The 24,683-nt window shown below is 38.1% G+C and overlaps 1 protein-coding gene across 3 annotated transcripts in view; it reads right to left on the bottom strand.

Annotated features, from left to right (window-relative positions):
- Positions 1-1,189: 1,189 nt before the first annotated feature.
- The window catches only part of EMCN (endomucin), a 118,549-nt gene continuing 95,055 nt past the window's right edge, over positions 1,190-24,683 (bottom strand). For 2 of the 3 annotated variants that reach the window (XM_065907279.1, XM_065907277.1), the window contains 2 exons: positions 20,267-20,340; positions 11,081-11,526 (listed from right to left, as the gene is read on the bottom strand). In XM_065907279.1, coding sequence (XP_065763351.1) covers positions 20,306-20,340 — 35 coding nt within the window. In that variant the 3' untranslated portion in view covers positions 11,081-11,526; positions 20,267-20,305. Of the gene's footprint in view, positions 1,816-11,080; positions 11,527-20,266; positions 20,341-24,683 lie in introns of those variants that run through there. The other variant, XM_065907278.1, reaches the window with a different exon arrangement.

Below are 24,683 nucleotides of genomic sequence, written 5' to 3'. Positions count from 1 at the left end.
AATAGCAAATAAAGGGGCCTTTTCTCTAAATCTTTAGATTAATGTTTATATCTTAATGGTGTGAACCTTTTATTTCTTTAGTAAAATACCTTATTAATTAACTAGGCTCAGCAAGGAGAAGATAGCCTTTCTTGAATTTTGGCCAAAACTATCCCCTAAAATAAATCAAGAAAAGAAAGTATAATCCCGTGTGGTTAAATTGTGCTACTCAAAGGAGCTATTCTAAGCATCAAAATCACATATATTCTTTTGGAAATGTTTTTGACTGTGCTCTTTTCCTTCCTTTCTGCATTAAAAAATAATTTAAAAAGCAAAATAAGAAGATCTGATTCTGCATCATCCTTTAACTGTTTCTTGCCTCCCTAAGATTCTACTTGGCTGAAATACATTTGTAGTTTCTTCAGTGCCTATAGAAAGAGAGGCAAAACTTTTCCAGGATGGGGCCTTATATTTATGCTCCAGCTTCATACACTTACTTATTAAGTCTGTATTCATCCTTTGCTACATTTAATCTCTTTCTGTTTTGAAGTTATTGTTTTCATGCTTGTTTATATGCTAGTCATTGTGCTAAACGATTTGCATGCATTATTTTGCTTAATCTTCTCCCAAACCTTAATGTCACCATCTCTGAATTGAGAGGATGACTGATGGAAGCCAGCTCCTCTCTCATGCAGAGCTCATCGTTTATTCCATGCCCGTGCTCTGTGCCCAATGTACACAGCTTGGAGAACAGGCACTGCCACATAATATTTAGTTTACAGTTTAATCACTTCACTTCACCCGCCCATATACATTAGCAACAAGTCAAAGAGCTCTCCTCTTAAGCTATCTGTATCATCTTCTATCCAGTGGTGAGTCCCAAACCTTTATGGCACCAGGGATGGGTTTTGTGGAAGATGGTTTTTCAACAGACTGGGAGGAGGGAAAGGTTTCAAGATGTTTCAAGTACATTACATTTATTATGCACTTTCAGTTCAGTTCATTCGTTTAGTCGTGTCTGACTCTGCAACCCCATGGACTGCAGCACACCAGGCCTCCCTGTCAATCACGAACTCCCGGAGTTTACTCATGTCCATTCAGTCCGGTGATGCCATTCAACCATCTCATCCTCTGTCATCCGCTTTTCCTCCTGCCTTTAATCTATCCCAGCATCAGGGTCTTTTCCAATGAGTCGGTTCTTCAAATCAGGTGGCCAAAGTATTGGAGTTTCAGCTTTAGCATCAGTCCTTCCAATGAGCATTTAGGACTGATTTCCTTTAGGATGGACTGGTTGGATCTTCTTGCAGTTCAAGGGACTCTCAAGAGTCTTATCCAAAACCACAGTTCAAAAGCATGAACTCTTTGGCTCTCAGCTTTCTTTATAGCCCAACTCTCACATCCATACATGACTACGGGAAAAACCAACAGCTTTGATTAGACGAACCTTTGTAGGCAAAGTCTCTGCTTTTTAATATGCTGTCTAGCTTGGTCATAACTTTTCTTCCAAGAGCAAACGTCTTTTAATTTCATAGCTGCAGTCACCATCTGCAGTGATTTTGGAGCCCAAATATATAAAATCTGTCACTGTTCCTACTGTTTCCCCATCTATTTGCCGTGAAGTGATGATGGGACCATTTGCCTTAGTTTTCTGAATGTTGAGTTTTAAGCCAATGTTTTCACTCTCCTCTTTCACTTTCATCAAGAGGCTCTTTAGTTCTTCTTTGCTTTCTGCCATAAGGGTGGTGTCATCTACATATCTGAAGTTATTGATATTTCTTCTGGCAATCTTGATTCCAGTTTGTGCTTCATACAGCCCAGCATTTCTTGTGGCGTACTCTGCATATAAGTTGAATAAGCAAGAAATAAGTTGAATATTCAAGAAAATTAGAGCTACCAAGGGAACATTTCAAACAAAGATGGGCTCAATAAAGGACAGAAATGGTAGGGGCCTAACAGAAGCAGAAGATATTAAGAAAGGTGGCAAGAATACACAGAAGAACTGTACAAAAAAGATCTTCATGACCCAGATAATCACAATGGTGTGATCACTCATCTAGAGCCAGACATCCTGGAATGTGAAGTCAAGTGGGCCTTAGAAAGTATCACTATGAACAAAGCTAGTGGATATGATGGAATTCCAGTTGAACTACTTCAAATCCTGAAAGATGATGCTGTGAAAGTGTTGCCCTCAATATGCCAACAAATTTGGAAACCTCAGGAGTGCAGCACTTTTACAGTATCGTCTTTTATGATTTGAAATAGCTCCACTATAATTCCATCATCTCCACTAGCTTGTTTGTAGTGATGCTTCCTAAGACCCACTTGACTTTGATTTCCAGGATGTCTGGCTCTAGGTGAGCCACACCTAGATGGCCACACCATCATGATTAATCTGGGTCATGATGATCTTTTTTGTATAGTTCTTCTGTGTATTCTTGCCAGCTCTTCTTAATATCTTCTACTTCTGTTAGGTCCATTTCATTTCTGTCCTTTATTCTGCCCATCTTTGTGTGAAATGTTCCCTTGGTAGCTCTAATTTTCTTGAAGAGATCTCTAGTCTTTCCCATTCTGTTGTTTTCCTCTATTTCTTTGCATTGATCCCTGAGGAAGGCTTTCTTATCTCTCCTTGCTATTCTTTGAAACTCTGCTTCAAATGGGTATATGTTTCCTTTTTCTCCTTTGCTTATCACTTCTCTTCTTTCCACAGCTATTTGTAAGCCTTCCTTAGACAACCATTTTGCCTTTTTACAGTTCTTTTTCTTGGGGATGGTCTTGATCCCTGCCTCCTGTACAATGTCATGAACGTCTGTTCATAGTTCTTCAGGGACTCTATCATATCTAATCCTTTGAATGTATTTCTCATGTACACTGTATAAGTGATTTGATTTATGTCATACCTGATTGGTCTAGTGGTATTCCCTACTTTCTTCAATTTAAGTCTGTTTTTGGCAATAAGGAGTTCATGATCTGAGCCAGTCAGTTCCTGGTTTGTTTTTGTTGACTGTATAGAGCTTCTCCATCTTTGGCTGCAAAGAATACAATCAATCTGATTTTGATATTGACCATCTGGTGATGTCCATGTGTAGAGTCATCTCTTGTGTTGTTGGAAGAGGGTGTTTGCTCTGACCAGTGCTTTCTCTTGGCAAAACTCTATTATCCTTTGCCCTGCTCCATTCTGTATTCCAAGGCCAAATTTGTCTGTTACTCCAGGTATTTCTTGACTTCCTACTTTTGTATTCCTGTCCCTTATAATGAAAAGTACATCTTTTTTTTCTTTTTTTTTTTGGTGTTAGTTCTAGAAGTTCTTGTAGGTCTTCATAGAACTGTTCAACTTCAGAAACTGTGCACTTTATTTCTATTATTATTACATCAGCTCCACCTCGTATCATCAGGCTTTAGATTCTGGAGTTTGGGAACCCCTCTTCTGTAGAGTATGCACCTAGAATTATCACTTATGGTGTCTATGGTAACTCCTGTGTCAAAAAAAAAATACCTTGGTCTAATAGGTGGTAAAAAAAAAAAAGCTTTATTGAGGATGATGATGATAATGATAACTATTAACATTTGGTATTAAGAGGTGATTTCAATTTCTATTCTCTTCCCACACACACTTCTTAAAACTTCAACCTTTGAAATCTTCCCACATTTTTCTATCCAGGCAGTTCAACTTCATTTCTATTCTTCACACCCAGAACCTCCACAGAGTGGGAAGCTCAGCTATCAGATTTTAGGAACTAGTCTTCTTTTGAAATAAAAACACATGCCAGTCTCAGGAAGTGGGTTATATCCTAGCAACAATAAGGAACTGAGACTGGGCACATCTGCCAAGGATGCCAAAGTGAAGTTTGATACTTTCCTAAACTACAGTTCTTAGATAATACACATATTAATTAAAACCTGCCTCTCATAACACACACATCACAAACAGTGGTATCACACTCAGCAAATAAGTGGGTTCTACTGAAAAGCCAACAAAAATCTCATCTGTGCCTCTTTTAATCAATCAAATCATCCAAACTCTTTGAGATAATTAAATGGCATTGCAATGGGAATGGCAATGCAGTGGCTGACAGTTTTTGTTTTAAATGCCTTTATTTCGGTTTTAGTTCCAAGAAAAATACTATAAATCCTGAACTGTACTTAAATTTATAATTTGAATGAACACATTAATGTGCTGTATTATAAAAACAGAATGAGAAGCCCTCTGACAGTATCTTGCCAGCACACTGAAGAAACTCTCTCCTTTATTACACAGACAGACAGACAGACAGACACACACACACACATACAGACCTTGAACAAGGAGTTACAGAGATACCACAAAAACCTGATACTAGAGAAGTCTGCTCAAGATACAATCAAACTTAAAAGCTTTTGCACAGCAAAGGAAATCAGAAACAACCCACAGAATGAGAGAAAATATTTTCAAATGATGTGATTGACAAGGGATTTTCTCCAAAATATACAAATAGGTCAGCGGCTCAATTAAAAAAAAATTTTTTTTAATAAGCAGATTTGGATAAATAGACATTTATCCAAAGAAAACATACAGATGGCCAAAAAGCACATGAAAAGATGCATAATATCTCTAATTATTAAAAATAATTAAACAATTTAAAGTCTATTTTATTAAGGTATATTTTACCTATAAAATACACCCATTTTAAGTCTACAGTTTGAGTTTTGGAAAATATGTACCCACATATAATCAATACCAAAATCAAACTACGGAAATTTCTCTTATCTCAAAAAATTCCCTCTTGGTTGACATTTCCGTTATATTCTGGCTCAAGACAGCCACTGATCTGATTTCTTTTCTAATGCTTTATATAAATGGAGTCATAAAGTATGCACTCCACTATATCTGGCTTCTTTTTTTATAGCATAATGCATAATGTTTTTATATTGCTTTTGTTGTATTAGTAAACTGTTCCATTTTATTTCTAAGTAGTAGTCCATTGTGTGATCATACCATACATAGTTTGTTTGGAAGCTTTTGGCTATTATGAATAAATCTAATATGAACACTTGTTTACAGATCTTTGAATAGCCAGGACACATGTTTTCACTTGTCTTTGGTAAATACACATGAATAGAGATGCTGTGTCATATGAGAAGTATACATTTAATTTTTAAATTTTCTTTCAGGAAGAGTCTGCTAAATTGTTTTCCAGATTGTTGAATGACTACATTCCCACTAGCAGTGTAGGAGAGTTCTAGTTTCTCTATATTTCCATCAACATTTGGCATTATGGGCCTTTGTAATTTTAGCTATTTCTATGGCTATATAGTGGTATCTTACTACAATTTTATTTTTTAGTCATAAATCCATGAAATTTATTTTTTAAATAAAAATGATAATGAAAAAATTAATACTGTGTGATGTCACTTATATAATGAATCTAAAAATGTTGAAATCATAGAACCAGAGAGTACAATGGTGGTTACAAAAAACTACGGGGTAGGGAAAATGGGAAATGTTGGTTAAAGGGTACAAACTTTAAGGCATAAGATGAATATATCTTGGGATCTAATGTACAGCATAGTACTGCTGCTTCTAAGTCGCTTCAGTCGTGTCCGACTCTGTGCGACCCCATAGATGGCAACCCACTAGGCTCCGCCATTCCTGGGATTCTCCAGGCAAGAACACTGGAGTGGGTTGCCACTTCCCTCTCCAATGCATGAAAGTGAAAAGTGAAAGTCGCTCAGTCGTTTCCGACTCTTCACAACCCCATGGACTGCAGCCTACCAGGCTCCTCTGTCCATGGGATTTTCTAGGCCAGAGTACTGGAGTGGGGTGCCATTGCCTTCTCCAACAGCATAGTAACTATAGTTAATAATACTGTATTGTATAATTGAAATTTATTAAGAGATTACATCTTAAGTGTTCTTACCAGAAACCAAAGCCCTATATACTATACACACATACAAACACACATGCATACACACACACACACACACACACACATATATATAATCATCATATTATACACTCTAAATATATACGTACAAATTTTATTTGTCAATTATGCCACAACAAGCTTCCCTGATGGCTCAGTGGGTAAAGAATCTGCCTGCAATGCAGGAGACACAGGAGACATGGGTTCAATCTCTGGGTCGGGAAGATCCCCTGGAGAATGTAGTGGAAACCCACTCCAGTATTGTGGCCTGGAAAATCCCAGGGACAGAGGAGACAGACGTGCTACAGTCCATGAGGTCGAAAAGAGTTGGACACGACAGATCAGCCAACAAACAAGGCTGGAAAAGAAACTACAAACATTGTTATAATCTATTAATTTCCTTAGAGGTTACCCTCCATACTGCTTTAGTTTCTATCAATGTAGTTTTAAATTTGCATTTTCCTGATGACTAAATGATACTGAATATCTTTTCCTGTGCTTATCAGGAAATCATATAATCTTCTTTTGTGAGTTGTCTTTCATAATTTTTTTCTGTTTTTCAGTGGATTGACTTTTTTTTTTTTTTGAGCCTCCTTTTATGTCCTAGATGTAAGCCATTTGTCAGACAAATATAATGTAAATGTTTTCTCCTATTCTTTGGCTTTGCATTTTCAGCTTATTAATGCTCATTTGAAGAGCAAAATTTTTAGTTTAGATAAAGCTTGACTTACCATATTGTCATTAATTTTGGCCTTAGGGGCCTTGTCTAGGAAATCTTTACCGACATTAAAGAATGCAAATGTTATCAGTACGGTTCAGTTTAGTCACTCAGTCGTGTCCGACTCTTTGCAACCCCATGAATTGCAGCACGCCAGGCCTCCCTGTCTATCACCAACTCTTGGAGTTTACTCAAACCCATGTCCATCGAGTCGGAGATGCCATCCAGCCATCTCATCCTCTGTCATCCCCTTCTCCTGCCCTCAATCCCTCCCAGCATCAGGGTCTTTTCCAGTTAGTCAACTCTTCGCATGTGGTGGCCAAAGTATTGGAGTTTCACCTTCAGCATCAGTCCTTCCAATGAACACCCAGTACTGATCTTCTTTAGGATGGACTGGTTGGATCTCCTTGCAGTCCAAGAGGCTCTCAAGAGTCTTCTTCAACACCACAGTTTAAAAACATCAATTCTTTGGCACTCAGCTTTCTTTACAGTCCAACTCTCACATCCGTACATGACCACTGGAAAAACCATAGCCTTGACCAGATGGACCTTTGTTGGCAAAGTAATGTCTCTGTTTTTTAATATGCTATCTAGGTTGGTCAGTGTTATAGGTCTGGATTAAATGTTTAAGTTTATGACACATTTAGAGTTGCAGTATGAGGTAAGTGTTGAGCTTTGCTTTTTCTGCACATTGAATTCTAGAACATTTTGTTGAGAAGAGTGTCCTTTCCCATTGAATTACTGTGGCATCCTTGTCAAAAACAGTTGATCATATATTCATGTGCATATGGGGGAAGGCATACATTTAATTCTTTCTGTAATCTCTATTTTGTTTTATTGATTAAATTCAACTCATAGGTCAGTTCTAAACTGTCTTGATTTGAAGTAAGTCTTTAAATCCAGTAGTGTGAGTCTTTCAACTTTATGCTTTTAAAAAATATTTTAACTATTCTAAGTCCATTTTATTTATCCATATAAACATTGGAGTCATCAATTTCTACAAAGAAGAAAACTAGACTTGTTCTGAAACTGTAATAAATCTGTAGATCAATTTGAATAGACCATCTTAATGATGTTGTTTTATAATCCATGATTTACTATTCTTTAATTTCCCCTAGAAATTTGACAGTTTTAAGTGTACAGGGAGTGAACTTATTTTGTAAACTTTATCCTTCAGAGTCTTATATTTTTGGCGATGTTGTAAATGGTATATGTTAATTTTCATTTTTTTTGACTACTAAGTAATTCAGTTGCTTCTGTATATTGATCTTATATTCTGCAACTGTTACAAATTAGCTTCCTAAGTTTGGTAGCATTTTTGGATATCTGCTAGGATTAATGCATGACTTTGTCATCTTTGTTTATAAAAGAATGATAAAATGGCCCCTGTTTTAACTATATCTAGGAGCATAATGCTTTCACTCCTTATATACATAAGTAAATTGAGATTAGAAAGATTGAGTGGTAAAGTGATGAAGAGAAGGGATTTGGGGTTTAGGCTGGAATCCAAATTTTTACTGTCTACTAGTTGTACAACCTTGGGTAAATTATTCTTCTGTCTTGGTTTCTACATATTTAACATAAATATGCTGATGCTGATAAAACTAATAATGCAAGAAATAATTTAATGTTAGAAATTGTGTCTTACTACTGTTGTTATATTAACCGAGATGCTGAATGTGAAGGTTTTAGCACAGTGCCTCAGACACCAACCAATGATACTTGGGTAGACTTCTGAATTCAAGTTTAGGAATGTAATATTGATGAACAAGATAGATGTTTACCCATTCTTGATCAAAACTGTTTTTCCTTTAAAAAGTATCCAGAACAGGAAAAATGTGTATTCAAGTCCATAGGATAAATCCCCTTGAAGAAAAGACAAAGCAAACTCATTCATAGGTACATGAGAAGTCTTGTTTGTTTTTGCAGGAAAATTCTGACTGGAAGATTTGTGGGTAATGGCTGACATATTCTCAGTTCAGGGTCCATACTAGTTACCTACTCCCAGTGATGGATATCTTCAATTCCAAGCAAGAATGAACAAATTCATAGTTCTTAGACTGTCCCTCAAAGCACAAGTTTTAAAGGACTTATCCACTTTTCTTTTTAGAACCCCATAAAATCTTGAATGATCACAAGAAGGGCTTTGTAGAGAAAAACCAGGAAAAGCTAGCATGCAGTTTATCATTGTCCAAAGATGATCCTCAAGATCTGTCAGATTGTAAGGGGATATTTCAGCTCAGTCAGGGGAAGTCAGAAGTCTTTCTCTGCTGGCCGATCACAACCAGTGTGTCCGCCAACAACACCGCTTCTTCTCAAATGGCAGCCGTGCTAGTTAATTGGCTCTTGTTTATGTTTTGACTACTGACAGACTTACATTATATTCATATTATTGTGCAGAACAAATGCACAGAAAGGTTTGCCTTTGATCTAAATCATATAATTAAAAAACATATGACTAAAGGTAATTTTGGCTTGAAAACCAAATATCCTATTTCAACAGAAGTTCAAGTTGACTTATAAAAATGCAGACATTACCTCTGAGATTGACATTATAAAATGCCCTGAATATATCTGCAAATTCCTCAATCCTCTTATCACTTTGACTTTTTAAAGATTTAACGCTATAGTTGTAAGTATAAAGCATGTTCTTTATGTATAATTCTTGAACTAGAATAAATTTCATCCTTTCATTATGATGAAAAAGGTTTCCCTTTTCCTGATCCTTATAAACTCTCTTCCAACAATCTTTATTAAAGGTCAAGAAAATGGTTTTTATAAAAGCCAGAATAACATATCACTTGTAGTAATTTAAATTGCAGAAGAGTTTGTACCTTTTTGCTGAGGAGCTCTGTAAAGCATTCTAGGGGTATTGGAATATTTTCCTTTTAAAGACAAATGCTCCACACTTGGCATGCTGCACCCATTTGAAGACTTCTAGATTAGAGTTGAGCATAGGCAAAGCACCTCTCAAAGGAAAGTGTATGCTTTGGAGATCTTTGCTTTTTTCTATACTCTCTTGGGCTTCCCAGGTGGCGCTATTGATAACGAACCCACCTGCCAATGCAGGAGACATAAGAAACAGGAGTTTGATCCCTGGGTCAAGAAGATCCCTTGGAGCAGGGCATGGTAACCCACGCCAGTATTCTTGCCTGGAGAATTCCATGGACAGAGGAGCCTGGCGGGCTACAGTCCATAGAGTTGCATGGAGTCAGACACAACTAAAGCGACTTAGCACACATGCATACCCTACTGCTTTTCTTTTACTTTTTTAAACTTTTTTTTCTTTTACTTTTTTTACTTCATTTTTCTTCTCAAAGAAACATAAACAGACACCTGTCAGAAATACAAGTATGCTTTCTGATGTCCTTGATTAGAAGCTGCCCAGACATTGAGAGGCGAAAACCAAAATGATTATTTACATAATCCTTAATGCTGACCATTTTAAAGTACACTGCAACGAAATCAATTGTAAAAGGTAGGTTTAAATATACTCTCCTTTCTCAGGTACACTGTCCTCATATCACTAAGATAATTTAACACTGAAGCAAACTTGTGTTGTGTGCGCTCAGCTGCTTCAGTCATGTTGGACTCTTTGTGACCCTGTGGACTGTAGCCCGCCAGGCTCCCCTGTCCATGGGATTCTCCAGGCAAGAATACTGAGTGGGTTGCCATGTTCTCCTGCAGGGGATCCTCCTGACCCAGGGATCAAACCTGCGTCTCATGCATTAGCAGGTGGATTCTTCACCTGCTGAGCCATTGGGCAATCAGCTTATGTAACCATAAAAGTTAAAGAGCTGTCACTGACAACTTGTGAATTCCACAGCTTTCCAATGGACTTCAACCAACATGATGTTTCGACCCCTTCTGTCCAAGGAGTGGTCAAGGTTAATCAGTCAGCTTTCAACTTTCAACTGAAGAATATACCCCAATGGAGTGGTAGCTATAATCATATGGTATTTTTAGGAAAGTGATATTCTGAAAAATAATATCATAATTATGTATTTATGAAATGTTGGTATAAACTGGAGATTTAACAATGATTGCTAGAACAAATTGTTACATTTCTAAAAGAAATAAAATATGCACAGAGATAGTATCAATTAAATGAAGTATGAGAAGTCTCAGTCTTGTTATCTTCTTAATGAATGCAGTACAGAGTGTCATAAATGCCCTTACATCCTTGCCACAGTGTGAATTACAAAGAGAAATACCAAAGAGATGGGAAATTGACTTCCCGTGAACAGGGTCTAGTGTGTGAATCCTTTGTCGCTTTCTCACTTCTTAGATGCCTTTCATTAATGAGTTCTCATAGTCTAATAATCAATCCCCAAATATTCATGACTATGGGAAGACAATATTATTGCCATTTTCACAGTCACATTGTGATATTTTTAGTGTGTTGAGTACAATAATTATTTGTTAACAGCAACACATGAAGGTATGAATAAAATGTTTTTATGTACAAAGTAGCAAGGCAGGATTTTGATCCAACATTTAATAATATATTTGCGAATCTTCCCTGTGTTAACATAGTGGAAAACAATAAATACAAACGTTAGGTAATATAAGAACAATGAAAAAGTAGAAAAGTCTCCATGGATGAAAACTGTTGGTTCTGAAAACTTTGAACTCAAGGGGCAGATTCCATCAGTGAAACCACCTACTGGTCTGTCAGGCTAACTGCTCACAGATGCCCCTCCTAAAATCCACTCTCCTAGTAATATGGTATTCCTATAAAATGTGGTAATGCACTTCTTCACATCCTAGAGGATAGGGGAGCTGCATGATTCTTTCTGATTCTATTAGATTACTGCACGTCATCTGGACATCACTTCATTGGGACAGGGGACCGGCGAGCAGGATTGGCAGTAAGGATTGATTCCACAGGGCTTTCTCCCCATGGGGCATTGAAGCTGAAGAGTAAGCCTGTTAGGGGAAAACAAAAAAGTTCAGATTACAAGAAAGGGAGGAAGTAGAGATGCTGGAGGGAGACCACCGCTTGGTAAGGAATGTTAGTGACCAGCTGAATTTTTCCACCCAGTAGAGTCACTGACGGGACTTCGCTGGTGGCTCAGACAATAAAGAATCTGCCTGCAATGTGGGAGACCTGGGTTCAACCCTAGGGTTGGGAAGCCCCCTGGAGAAGGGAATGACAACCTACTCCAGTATTCTTGCCTGGAGAATTCCATGGACAGAGGAGCCTGGTGGGCTATAGTCCATGGGGTTGCAAAGAGTTAGACACGACTGAGCAACTAACATACACACATATAGAGTCACTGGAATGTCCCATATGCACTTCAACCTCAACAATTCTGAAAGGAAATCCACTAGAGTGCCTCCCAAACCCATTCCCTCTTGCTCAGTAATTTCAATCTTTTCTCTTACCTCCACGATCCATGCAGACAATCATGCTATAAGCATGGCCATAATCTATACCCTTAACAGTCCTCACCCACAATGCTTACATTCACACAATCACCACCTCCGGAGAATTTTATTTTCCAGACACTTCTCTATTCCATACTGCTGCTTCATCTCCATTCCAGCTACAGACTTGGGATAGTCAAAACTGCAAGAGCCCTCTGACTTCTCTGCTTCTAGCCTTATCACTCTTGAATTAGTCTTCCACATTAAATACTCGGTGATGTGTTTCAAGCACAAATCTCACCATATTCGTCTTCTGATTAAAGCACTTCGCTGTACCCCATCACTAATGGGACATTATTCAAGGTCTGTTGCTTGGGGTAACAATATAAGTCATTATGAAATTTATTGGCAACTTTCATGCTTTGCTGCTGTGTACTTATCAGGGAGAAGAACGAAGGGGCACTCTCCACCTCTCCTTCACAGGAAGGACAGTCAGGGCTTTAATAACTTTGGGTTTTCCCATTTGCAGTACAGAAGCAACTTTCTGTGTTGGTCTGAGAAGGAGCAGGAGTCTGAAGTTTCTGTGCTTTAATTGGGAAAAGGGCACCCAGCCCCCACATGGAAGGGCTTTGGTGCCATCATGCTGCTGGCGGCAGTGCTGGTGGTTTGCTGGAATCTGGGAGGAGAATGACAAGGTGGGGGTGTGGGTGGGCAGGTGAACCAGGGTGGAGACCTGCATTTTACTCTCTCGTGGCATGGTTGATGGAGGCAGGGCCTTTGGTGGGAACCAGTGCACTGCTGCCTTGCCTAGGAGGAAGATGGCCATTAGTTGCCATGGTTTGGGGGACGCTTTGAAAAGCAGAGAGTGGACAGAGGGTCCATGTCAAGCCTTAGTCTGTGGAAATGACTGTGCTGCTGCTGCTGCTAAGTTGCTTCAGTCATGTCCGACTCTGTGCGACCCCATAGACGGAAGCCCTGGGATTCTCCAGGCAGGAACACGAGTGAGTTACCAGCCTCACTTATCAGCCCTGCTGGCACTGAGCTCTATCTTCTAGAACTGTGCTTCCCACATTATCTGTGGACCAGGTTGGCTTTTTCAAACATTTCTAATCAGTTGCAAACTGGTATTTTTCAAAATAAAATCACATGAGTAAAATGTTGAAGCAATATCAGATCGCTATAACAATTTTAAATGCTTACACTCAGAGTCTGTACTTAATCTCATTGTGGAACAGAATCAACGGTTCACTGGCCCTGCAGCACATACATAAAGAACAGCTCTAGGGTAAACAGTTTTCTATAAAATTTTCCATACCCCATGCAGCTTCACAATTCTTTGCATTTATACATGATGTTCCCTGTGTCTAGAAAAATCTAGGTTACATTTTTTTTTTATCCTGTAAGTCTCAACTTAAATACTAAATTCTCTAAGAAATTTATCATTAAACTTCAAAGTACTATGGCTATCTTTACATAAAGTGAAAGTCACTCAGCCATGTCTGACTCTTTGCGACCCTATGGACTATAGCCTACCAGACTCCTCCATTCATGGGATTCTCCAGGCAAGAATACTGGAGTGGGTTGCCATTCCCTTCTCTGGGGTATCGTCCTGATCCAGGGATTGAACCCTGTTCTCTCACACTGAGGGCAGATTCTTTACCATCTATCTTATTTACCATATTCTGCTACAATGATCTTATTTGTATATCTCGTCACTAGTCTAAGCTCCTTCAGGGCAGCAACCATGTCATGTTCCTCTTAATATCTGGTCTAGTACTTAGCAGAGTAATATTTCTGTCACTTTGTCTTCAACTGAACCATAATCCTCTGTAGATGAGCTTCCAAGTGAAGCTAAGTGTTTGCAACATAACTCAGCTAGGTAAACATTTTGATTTGTGTGAGTAGGATAACGGTCAGGATTAATATGGTACTGATAATTTTTCTCCATAAAGATAAGAAATCAACAATAGGAACAAAGTGGGGTTCTCATCAGAGTGTATTCCACATTGACAGTCTTCCTCAAGAAACAGATTTTGCTTGCTTCATTAATGATTTTATTCATTAGTTGATGTTTCAGTTTGAATGTGTATACAATATCAGCATACACTTTCTTTCCAGCATTATAATCCCTCTAAAATTCAATGTGCCAGCTTCAATGATAATACAGAACTTTATGATCATGGAATCTTTCATAACCCTAAATATTGTACATTTGTGATTCTTTAAAAAATTAATTATTGCTTTACTAATAAAGTATCATATTAGATTCTTTAACCATAAACAAAGGAGCACAGTGGTTCTGTCCTGGTTTTATAGATGTTGAACACAGTGTAAAGCATTGTGAAGAAATTCGTTCAGGGCTATAGACTAGGATTGGAATATAAATCTCTTTTTACTTGTGATGTTTTCTTTTTAGCCCTCATCATTCATTTTAAATGTAAGAAAAATAATTGAAAAGCATATTAAGCTCTTCTGGAAGTTCATGAAGATGCTTTTAGATTATCAAGGGTATCATTTAGAAAATTACAGAAGTACAGTGAATTATATCTGGGGGAAAAGTAGAAATGGGTAATATTCCACTTTGTTGAGGATCTGTGGGATAAGATTTTTATACAAGTTACTGGTCTTGCTTATTCTTGGTTCTTTATTGGTCTGAAATTCCCCTCATATCTTAAATGGGCAGGTGACTCACAACAGAATGGACACGAGAACTACCAGCGAGGGAGTGACCAGGTGGCAGCCAGTCCCCTGCCTTCTACAGATAGGACTGGTCTCAGAGCAATTAAAAGGACTTCTGCTCAGTTCTAGGAGAAGGCAATGGCAGCCCACTCCAGTACTCTTGCCTGGAAAATCTCATGGACGGAGGAGCCTGGTAGGCTGCAGTCCATGGGGTCGCAAAGAGTTGGACACGACTGAGCGACTTCACTTTCACTTTTCACTTTCATGCACTGGAGAAGGAAATGGCAACCCACTCCAGTGTTCTTGCCTGGAGAATCCCAGGGATGGGGGAGCCTGGTGGGCTGCCGTCTATGGGGTCGCACAGAGTCAGACACGACTGAAGCAACTTAGTAGCAGCAGCAGTTCAAGTCTAAAATCTTTTCCCCCTCATTTAAGATTTATCTTGGACACTGTTGTTTAGTCACTCGGTAGTGTCCGACTCTTTTATGACCTCATGGACTGTAGCCCTGCCAGGCTTCTCTGTCTATGGGATTTCCCAGACAAGAATACCAGAGTGATTTGTCATTTCCTTCTCCAGGAGATCTTTCCAACCCAGAGATTGAACCTGTGTCTCTAGCATTGGCAGGCAGATTCTTTACCACTGAGCCATCTGGGGTGCCCTATATCTTGGACATGTTTCAGTTTGTTTTAGTTCAGCTTATTTCAGTCACTCAGTTCTGTCCGACTCTTTGCAACCCCATGGACTGCAGCATGTCAGGCTTCCCTGTCCATCACCAACTCCCAGAGTTTACTCATGTCCACTGAGTCGGTGATGCCATCCAACCATCTCATCCTCTGTCATCCCCTTCTCCTCCTGCCTTCAATCTTTCCCAGGATCAGGGTCTTTTCAAAAGAGTCAGTTCTTTGAATCAAGAGGCCAAAGTATTGGAGTTTCAGCTTCAGCATCAGTCCTTCCAATGAATATTCAGGACTGATTTCCTTTAGGATGGACTGGTTGGATCTCCTTGATGTCCAAGGGATTCTCAAGAGTCCCCCAACACCACAGTTCAAAAGACATGTTTATGTGCAATTAAAAAATTGTCTTGAGAGTTGTTTGCTTTTGTTAGCTGTGTAATGTCATCAATAAGATGAAAAATAATTTATTTGAAATTTCCATACTATTAGACATGCTGTTTCTAAATGTTTGCTACTGTTCTCTGTATGCTAATTTTTAATAATGTTTCAGTAATTTCCTTATGAAAATTTCCTAAAGTGAAGTTACTAGGTGATAAATGTGAATATTTTAAGTCTCTTAGCTAAAATTACCAAACTGTTCTTCAGAAAGATTAATCCAATTTATCCAATTTAGGCTGTCAAATGCAGCATATGAAATTATCTGTTTCACCAGTATGATTTTTAAATACTGGAAAAAGAAAGCTCAAGTAAATTGAAGGTTATAGTTTTATATTACCATTTCTATTTCCTCCTCTATGAATTGCCTGTTCATGGCCTTGGCTCATTTAAAAATTTTCCAATTTGTGTAAATGTCTTTGGGTATTTAGAATATTAATTAATTGGTCTCATATTTATGGCAAATGTTTTCCAAAGTATAGTCTTCTTTATGATACTCTTTTATGTTTGAAAATTAAGTCATGATGTAGTAGAAATTTCTGTCTTGGAAATTGAATTTTCTTATATTGTTTCATGGTTTGAAAATTCTTAATCAGACACATAATAAAACCTAACTAAATTTTCCTCTACTGTCTTTCTTTTACATTAAGTTCTTTATACATTTCCCCCATATAGATATGGCCTTCCCTGGTGGCTCAGATGGTAAAAAATCTGTCTGCATTGTCAGAGACCCAGGTTCGATCCCTGGTCAGGAAGATCCCCTGGAGAAGGGAATGGCTTACCCACTCCAGTGTTCTTCCCTGGAGAATTCCATGGACAGAAGAGCCTAGTGGGCTATAGTTCATGGAGTTGCAGAATCAGACACGACTGAGCAACTAACAGCAACGTATAGATAACATTATAGCTCAGTTGGTAAAGAATCTGCCTGCAATGCAGGAGACCCCGGTGCAATTCCTGGGTCAGGAAGATCCACTGGAGAAGGTATAGGCTACCCACTCCAGTATTCTCGGGCTTCAATTGTGGCTCAGCTGGTAAAGAATCCGTCTCCGATGTGGGAGATCTGGGTTCAATCCCTGGGTTGGGAAGATTCCCTGGAGACGGGAAAGGCTACCCTCTCCAGTATTCTGGCCTGGAGAATTCCATGGACTGTATAGTCCATGGGGTCACAAAGAGTCGGACACGACTGAGCAACTTTCACTTTCATAAGTAATATTAGCTAATGATCCTTCACACTCATTATTAACCAGTTTTTTTTTCAGAATATTTGTTGGCATCAATAAGAAAAAAGATGTGCTTTCCTGCTCTGCATTTTTGCATAGAAATTCTGACCTAAGTAGAAGTTCTATATAACAGCAAATCAATTCCTTTAGCTATGTCACCCTTGTCACTACTAATTAATCATGAGAAAATAAATCTAAGAAGAAGATAACAAAGCATATTTGCACTATAAAAGAGCACAAATATGTATAGAAATACATACAGCTAATACATTTCTAAAATTAGAAATTTAACAAAAGTTTGTTTTTGCACTAATAGCCATTTTAAGGGTGGTATCAGCTAATATCTGTGAGCAAAGTAAATTATACAGGGAAAATTTAAACTAAAATAATCATTTTCTTATTCTGAAAAATTATGGTTCCTAAATGTAGTAATAAATACACAAAGAAAGGATATTTTTTGAAACTCTTACTGACCTTCCTCTTGTTGACATGAAGGTCTCAGATTTTAGAACTAGACTGAAGTGATGAAGTATATCAATCATGCTATGTAGTTTTAAATCTTTTTCTCTTAATTATTTTCTTATTTCTTGTGTGTGATTTCATGTTCTCACTAGACAAACTTCACAGAGAAGGCAATGATCATAGATGAAAGGTATTATGGAATTCCATTAAATATAGTACTCTGCACTAAATAGATGATCATTATATGAAGCAGCAGGCATTAAATACATCTAGAAATTTATACTGAGATGAACATTTTTAACAGGAGTTAATGTTTCCAGATAAGTGTTCGCTGTTAACCTGCAGATCCAAAGACTTCTCAGCTTCTTTTTTCAACTTCTAGTTCAAATGTGTGTGCTAAGTCAGTTCAGTTGTGTCTGACTATTTGTGACCCTATGGACTGTGGCCCAGGCTTCCCTGGTGGCTCAGTGGTAAAGAATCCACCAGCAATGCAACAGCTGCAGGAGATATGTGTTCGATCCCTGGGTTGGGAAGATCCTCTAAAGGAGGGTGGGGCAACCCACTCCAGTGTTCTTGTCTGGTGAACTCCATGGAAAGGGGAGCCTAGTGGGCTACAGTCCATGGGGGTATCAAAGACCCGGACATGACTGAAGCATGTCCGTGACACACAGGCTCCTCTGTCCATAGGATTCTGCAGGCTAGAATACTCGAGTGGATTGTTATTCCCTTCTCCAGGGGATCTTCCCAACCCAGGGATCAAACCCACGCCTCCTGTGTCTCCTGCACTGCAGGCGGATTCTTTACCTCAGAGCCACAAATGTATTCTGTTTATCTTGAATTTCTGAGCGGATATTTGATTTGTAGTTGATACCTTAGAAAGCAATTATTGGTTACCACATTTAAAGTTCAACCATTCAAGAGAAATAAAATGAAAAAGGGTAAGACAAATAGACAATAGAATTGACCAAGGTCAAGCATGTTTCTTCTCATTACTTTCATCTTTACTCATCAGAACATTGTTATGTAATTCCACAATTAATCAGAAAGGCAAGAGAAATTATTTACCTCTGCAAATCCAAAGACAAGAGATTAGAGGCTAAGAATATTTTTAGCAATAATTTTTAAAGTACAAAAGTGGAAAGGAACAGGAATTGGGTGATAATTCATTTTGCTGAGCTTGTTTGGATCAGCACTTGTCCTTATTTTCTGTACAGAGACTGTTGAGGCTGCCCCCTATACAGAGACTTTTTTTTTTTCTTTCCAACTGAACACTTCATCTTCCTCCAAAGTGAACAATTAGTTACCAAGATTTGAGCATGTTAATAATCTGGAAGGCATTGTGTTTCAATAGGCATAGGATTGCAAAGGAACCATAGCTGGTATGGGAGGAAGCTTTCCATGTACTAGTGAGGGCTTGAACACATGTCTCCGTGAATTTTTAACTTCTCAGCTTCTCGAATCTTGCATCTGAAAGAGCGTCCTCTCTCATCCTAACCTACCTTTGGCTGACTACAGAAGCATGAAATTCTGACCCTGATGCATATGTCTGGATGATACTCCTTTGAGTATGTCTCCTGCTCCTAGCCAAAGAAGTATCATTTACTCAATAAACACTGGCTGAGTATCCATAACAGCATTGAACTTGTGCTAGGAAGTAGACGTAGGTAGTGGATGTAACAGTGATATCCCCCTCTCCCCTGGACGCTACCCAGAGTGACTACCATTGTGGTCAGGCCAATTCAGGGCATATGCTTATTTGTTCTTTTGCTTTTTTCACTATTAGTTACCAAAAAGTAAATTTTTCTGCAGATTCTAAAAATTATAAGACACTGTGAGGGCACGTACTTAATGTTTCTTGTGAAAACTAAAGTCAGAAGAAAATTTTCTTATGCAATTCTAGAACAGCAAAAGACAATCCCACCCTAAGCCAGAAAGGTCAACTCCAGCAGGCCTGAAATGGGACTGAGTTGTTTTACTGCAATGAGACATATACTTGCATTGCATGGGCTCCTGGCCAAAGCATGGGTCACACAGAATGACTGTTGCTCATAACCAGAGGTTTGAGAGCTTTCAATTATTCATTGATTAACAATTAGTGTAATGCGGGTGAACACTTTGCACTGGTCTCCTTGAGACACCTGGAAGGCTCTGTCACTCATCCAGCTATTTAGCAAGAACGTGCCTTCCTGAATACCCAAGTATAAGGAAGCCCAGCTGAGAGCATGTTTTGGATCACCTTGTTTGAGGTGCTTTGGGGGCACATCCATCATTTCTGGTCCCAAAGAGAAAGTACACATGGGTGTGGTCCCTACAGAGGAAGCACAGTTGAATCTCCCATCTGGCATCTCTGGACCCCTTGCCCTGAGCCAACCTTTGACTGTGATGTGTATCTTTACCTTTAGGTAGCTGATGTGTCAATTTTTTTTTTTCACGATAAATCGCAAATTTGTAAGCACAGTTATCTGGGGTCCTGCAATCCTTCCTCAGCAACAGAACCCTGTCTACCCGCCACTGGAAGTATGCATATGCTGACCCAGGCAGAGGCAAATAGCATCTATGAGGGAACACTAACAAAAGGCAGAAAGAATGAACTGCATTGTCCCTGAAGCAGGCAGCACAACTGGAAGAAATCTTCTACAGCCCCCAAGACATTTATTTCTCTGGCAAGTGTTCTTCGTGTTTGTTTTTAGACAAATAGAAAATGATGGTTTCACTGACACAAGCCATTAACATTTCAGGTTATAAAAGTATAAAAATAATCTGAGCTGCAGCAGGCTAACAAAACAGATATTAATGAGTATCTCAGTGAATGAAATTAGGAAACTTACATATTTATTGCCCAGGTGTGGAGAGAATTCATCAAGCTGTCAGTTCTTGGTTTTTCCTTGTGCAGAGTGCTCCCCTAAAAACAGAAGATATGTTTTGCTCAGAGAGTGAATAAGGATGAAAATAAAAGTTTCTCAGCTTTTTTTTTTTTTTCAAGGAAAGTCCAATTTCCCCTCAAGAATTTCATCAGAGCCACAATTTACCTCTTGGTATTTATTGCCTGGAAATCCTTGGTCAAGATTTATGAGCTTTTTTGGCCATTGTTTATTTTTACCCTAAAGGAGTGATGCTAACTCGCTCCCTGCGGGTAGATGGTGTGAACTGGGAGATGATAGCAAGAGAGGCACCCAAGAGAATGAGTTATTGAATTTTGCTTGGTCCATGAGCTGGCTCTGCCTAAACAAAACTATGTCATATATTTAAAGTGCCATTTTATCGGAAAAACATTCAAGGTTCCTCTGTTTAAATAATTCAGTGAGAGTTTTGTGAAAATGAATTTATAGGCCAACATGAATCCTTTGATGACATACAAAGCAGCACAGGGAACATTACTCAAAATAACAGCGTTTTTCCATCATCCAATATAAAGATAAATATTAACTTATGATGATGCGAAGCTGAAAGACCATGAGCATTTTCATGCGCTCTTGGATCTGTGGTCAAAGCCTTTCACATTACCTGTGTCTTTCATGTAGATTCAAGTATCAACATTAGTCATGCTTTATAAAAGCAATATGGGTCAAGGTCTCCAGCTCTGAGAATAAATGTCATTGCTTTGCTCCAGCTTTTATCTGCCAGGTAGGACCATCTTCTGAGGACTCAATTGACGTCATCTCTTACCTGCACTGTCACGGGGATAATAGTACCAGAGAGCTAAGAAGAACAAACCTGGGACTATCCTTCAAGAGCTCCTTAAACTTTGTGTTTCAAGAAATGTGGCCTCCAACTAATAAAATAAAATTAAAAAAAAAAAAAAAGAAATGTGTGGCTCTGAGCAATAGCCCTCATAGCTCCCGGCCCAGCACAACCCTTTGCTCACTATTGCGTATTTTACAAAACGCACAGCACCTCCTGGAATCCACGGCTATAAAGTACAGGAATAAGAAGTAAACAAAAGAAACATTTATTGAACCCCTACCATCCACCAGAAGTCACATAAACAACTCATATGAAAATTACTACAATTGTTAATATCTCCCTTAATAACTAGACACAGTCTGTCTAGCTGGGAAGAAAAAGTGTGGAGAGATTAATAATTATATGATTCTAGTAATACTTATAATAATGACATATATGGTAAAAGCAAACAAAATATAATTATACCTGGAAAAACACAACTGGAAGGAAATGCCAGTATTGATGCCAGGTTGTCTCTTATAAGTAATTTTTAATTTTTTCTGTTCTCTATTTTCTCCATTCTCCATTATACATATTGAGGTCAAATTAGAATGGCAATTTAAGCCATTAAGAAATATTCCAAGGCAGTAGTGCATGCTGACTTGCCAAATCAACAGTTAGTGGAAAGATCATGTACATCTGGGACAGGCAAGGAAGCCTCAGTGCAAAGGCAGTTGTTCAGTCCCTAAATCGTGTCTGACTCATTGCACTCCCATGAACTACAACACGCCAGGCTTCCCTGTCCTTCACTATCTCCCAGAGTTTGTTAAAGCTCAGGTCCATAGAGTCAGTGATGCCAACCAACCATCTCATCCTCTGTTGCCCTCTTCTCCTCCTGCCCTCAGTCGTTCCTAGTATCAGGGCCTTTTCCAATGAGCTGGCTCTTCACACCAGGTGGCCAAAATACTGGAGCCTCAGCTTCAGCATCAGTCCTTCCAAGGAATATTCAGGGTTGATTTCCTTTAGAATTGACTGGTTTGATCTCCTTGCTCTCCAAGAGACCCTCAAGAGGGTCCAAGAGGGTGCTAGTCTTCTCCGGCACCACAGTTTGAAAGAATAAATTCTTCGGTGCTCAGCCTTCTTTATAGTCCAGTTCCCACATCCAAACATGATTACTAGAAAAACCACGGCTTTGACTTACACAGACCTTTATCGGCAAAGTGCTGTCTCTGCTTTTTAATACACTGTCTAGGTTTGTCATAGCTTTTCTTCCAAGGAGCAAGTGTCTTTTTAATTTCATGGCTGCAGTCACCGTCCACATTGATTTTGGAGTCCAAGAAAATTAAATCTGACACTGTTTCCACTCTTTCCTCATCTATTCACCATGAAGTGATAGGACTGGATGTCATTATCTTCTTTTTCTGAGTGTTGAGTTTTAAGCCAGCTTTTTCACTCTCCTCTTTCACCTTCATCAGAGACTGAGTCAAAATTGAAGGGCTAAAAAGATAGATTTTGCATCTCTGTATGGCTTTATATATCTATGAATCTTTTGCTCATCTTTATAATTTTGTTCATTTCTACTTATAAATGAACTTTTATTTGTAAAAATAAACAGAAAAGTGTATATTTAATGAGTAAGTACCATAACATACTAACTAGTGCTAATATACTAACAATAAATGAATAATGTGTAATTACCACAATGGGTAGGAGGGGAAGGTAGGAATCACAAAGAAGACCAAGGTGCTGTCTCCTCCTTAGTTCAGTGAGGAGGACAGTGGATAGGAGGTGAGTGACACCTGAAGAGTTTCTGTTATTAATACTAAGTGGTTCAAAAATCGAGCAAGAGAAGTCTGGCACATCATGGAAGGCCTTGTAGACATGATAAAATGTTGGAACTTAATATAAGGTAATACAAATTTATTATAGTTTTCTAAGAAAAGGAAAATTACAATAAATTCAGATCTGCTTTTTCTCCATTCAAAAGGTTCAAAATCAAGTAATACTTTGAAGTTAAATTCAGCATTACTGTTTTCTTTCTTTTGTGGAATCATGTATTCCTTAATTTAGGTAATTTTGTTCATATTTTTATAACCTCACATGTTAAAAATGAGATACCCTATATTAACTTTATGACACATGGTGTAAGTAGGAATCATGTTTAAAATGCCTCATGTCACATGTATATTTTGCAATAAATCATGATGATGTTTAATTTGGCAAGATTTTTAATTAAATCTGAGAGGTATCTTGTATGTTCTTATAAAGGACTTATGATCTGCTATGTTTGGTGCTTGTTTTTTTGTTTTTTTTTTTCTGAAAGCACATTTTCATGTGTACTCAGGCTTTTTCTTTTACAATAAAGAAAGCTCCCAATTGAAATAATCAAACTTTAAACATTTATGGACTATATTTTCAACAAAAACATCTGCTTGAGAAAGATCAGACTTAGAGGAATCAGAAAATATGGACAGATAAATATCAAGACAATCAGAGGAGGAAAATTGGGGTCAAGGAACTGCTTTATTCAGAGAAAACATTCTGAACAATAACCGTTAAGCATAGAGGCTTATAGAAACCCAGGAAGTTTAGCATCCACTGGCAATTTCTCTGAAGGTGGGTTGCTACAGAGCTCTGTTTTCTTGGAAACATGATTTATTGACCCCTAAAATGGCAAAATTTATTTTGAGATACAAGACTGGAGCTTATAAATTGACCTATTGACTAATCCAATTAATTCTTAAGACCACTGAAGCTCAAATTTCATGTTACTAACCTTGGTGCGTTAATTAATGTATGCTTGTTGGTACATTTCTTAGGCCATGTAGCAAATACCATGAAATGTAACAACCATAAATTCTGAGTGGTGGGTAGTCACATATTTGGTCTATCAAATTCTTTTCTCTATTTTTTAACTATTTAAAAATTTTTATATATGAGATAGTAGAAATTTAGACTTTATTTTTAAAATTATTTCAGACTTTAGTTATATTTTAAGAAAGATGTAACTATTAGGGAAGGGATATTTAAGTAAAAATAATTATGATACTGTAACTTCCCTTGAGTGTGGTGAGAATAATTTTATAAAGAAAGCATATTCAAATAAGTCTCAAAAGATGGGAAGAGATGGAAAGAGATTTGTTTTCAGATGTTTCAGAAGACATCAAGTCCTGTTAATGGTGGAGAGACTTTAATCAAGTTTAATAAAACTGTGGTAGTCCAAAGAGCATTTGGAGAGCAGTATATTTTAGATTATCTGATCTAGATTATTGAAAATCAACTGAGTCACCAGTTTCACTTTAGCTCTATTACCAAATATTTTCTATAATCAGTTAGGTTGACCTTTGAGAAGCTTGGCAGAAATAAAAGTACCAGAGACTAGACCTTTTTATTTCCATAGTAATATTTCCCCCTTAGACCTATGACCAGAAAAGCTACTTCTGAAGAAAAGGAAGTTTGGAGAGTTAAGGGCCTTCTGAACCATCCCATCATGGTTTACCCACTTATTATTGCAGTTACTATATAAGCAATATCAGCTTATACAGAAATATCCTTGGGCTTTAAAGAAGAATCAGAAAATTT

This window comes from Muntiacus reevesi, chromosome 16 (genome assembly GCF_963930625.1).
Source record: "Muntiacus reevesi chromosome 16, mMunRee1.1, whole genome shotgun sequence".
Classification (NCBI taxonomy): domain Eukaryota; kingdom Metazoa; phylum Chordata; class Mammalia; order Artiodactyla; family Cervidae; genus Muntiacus; species Muntiacus reevesi.
Note: the sequence above shows the minus strand (reverse complement) of the source record. Positions and strands in the feature narration are given on the sequence as shown.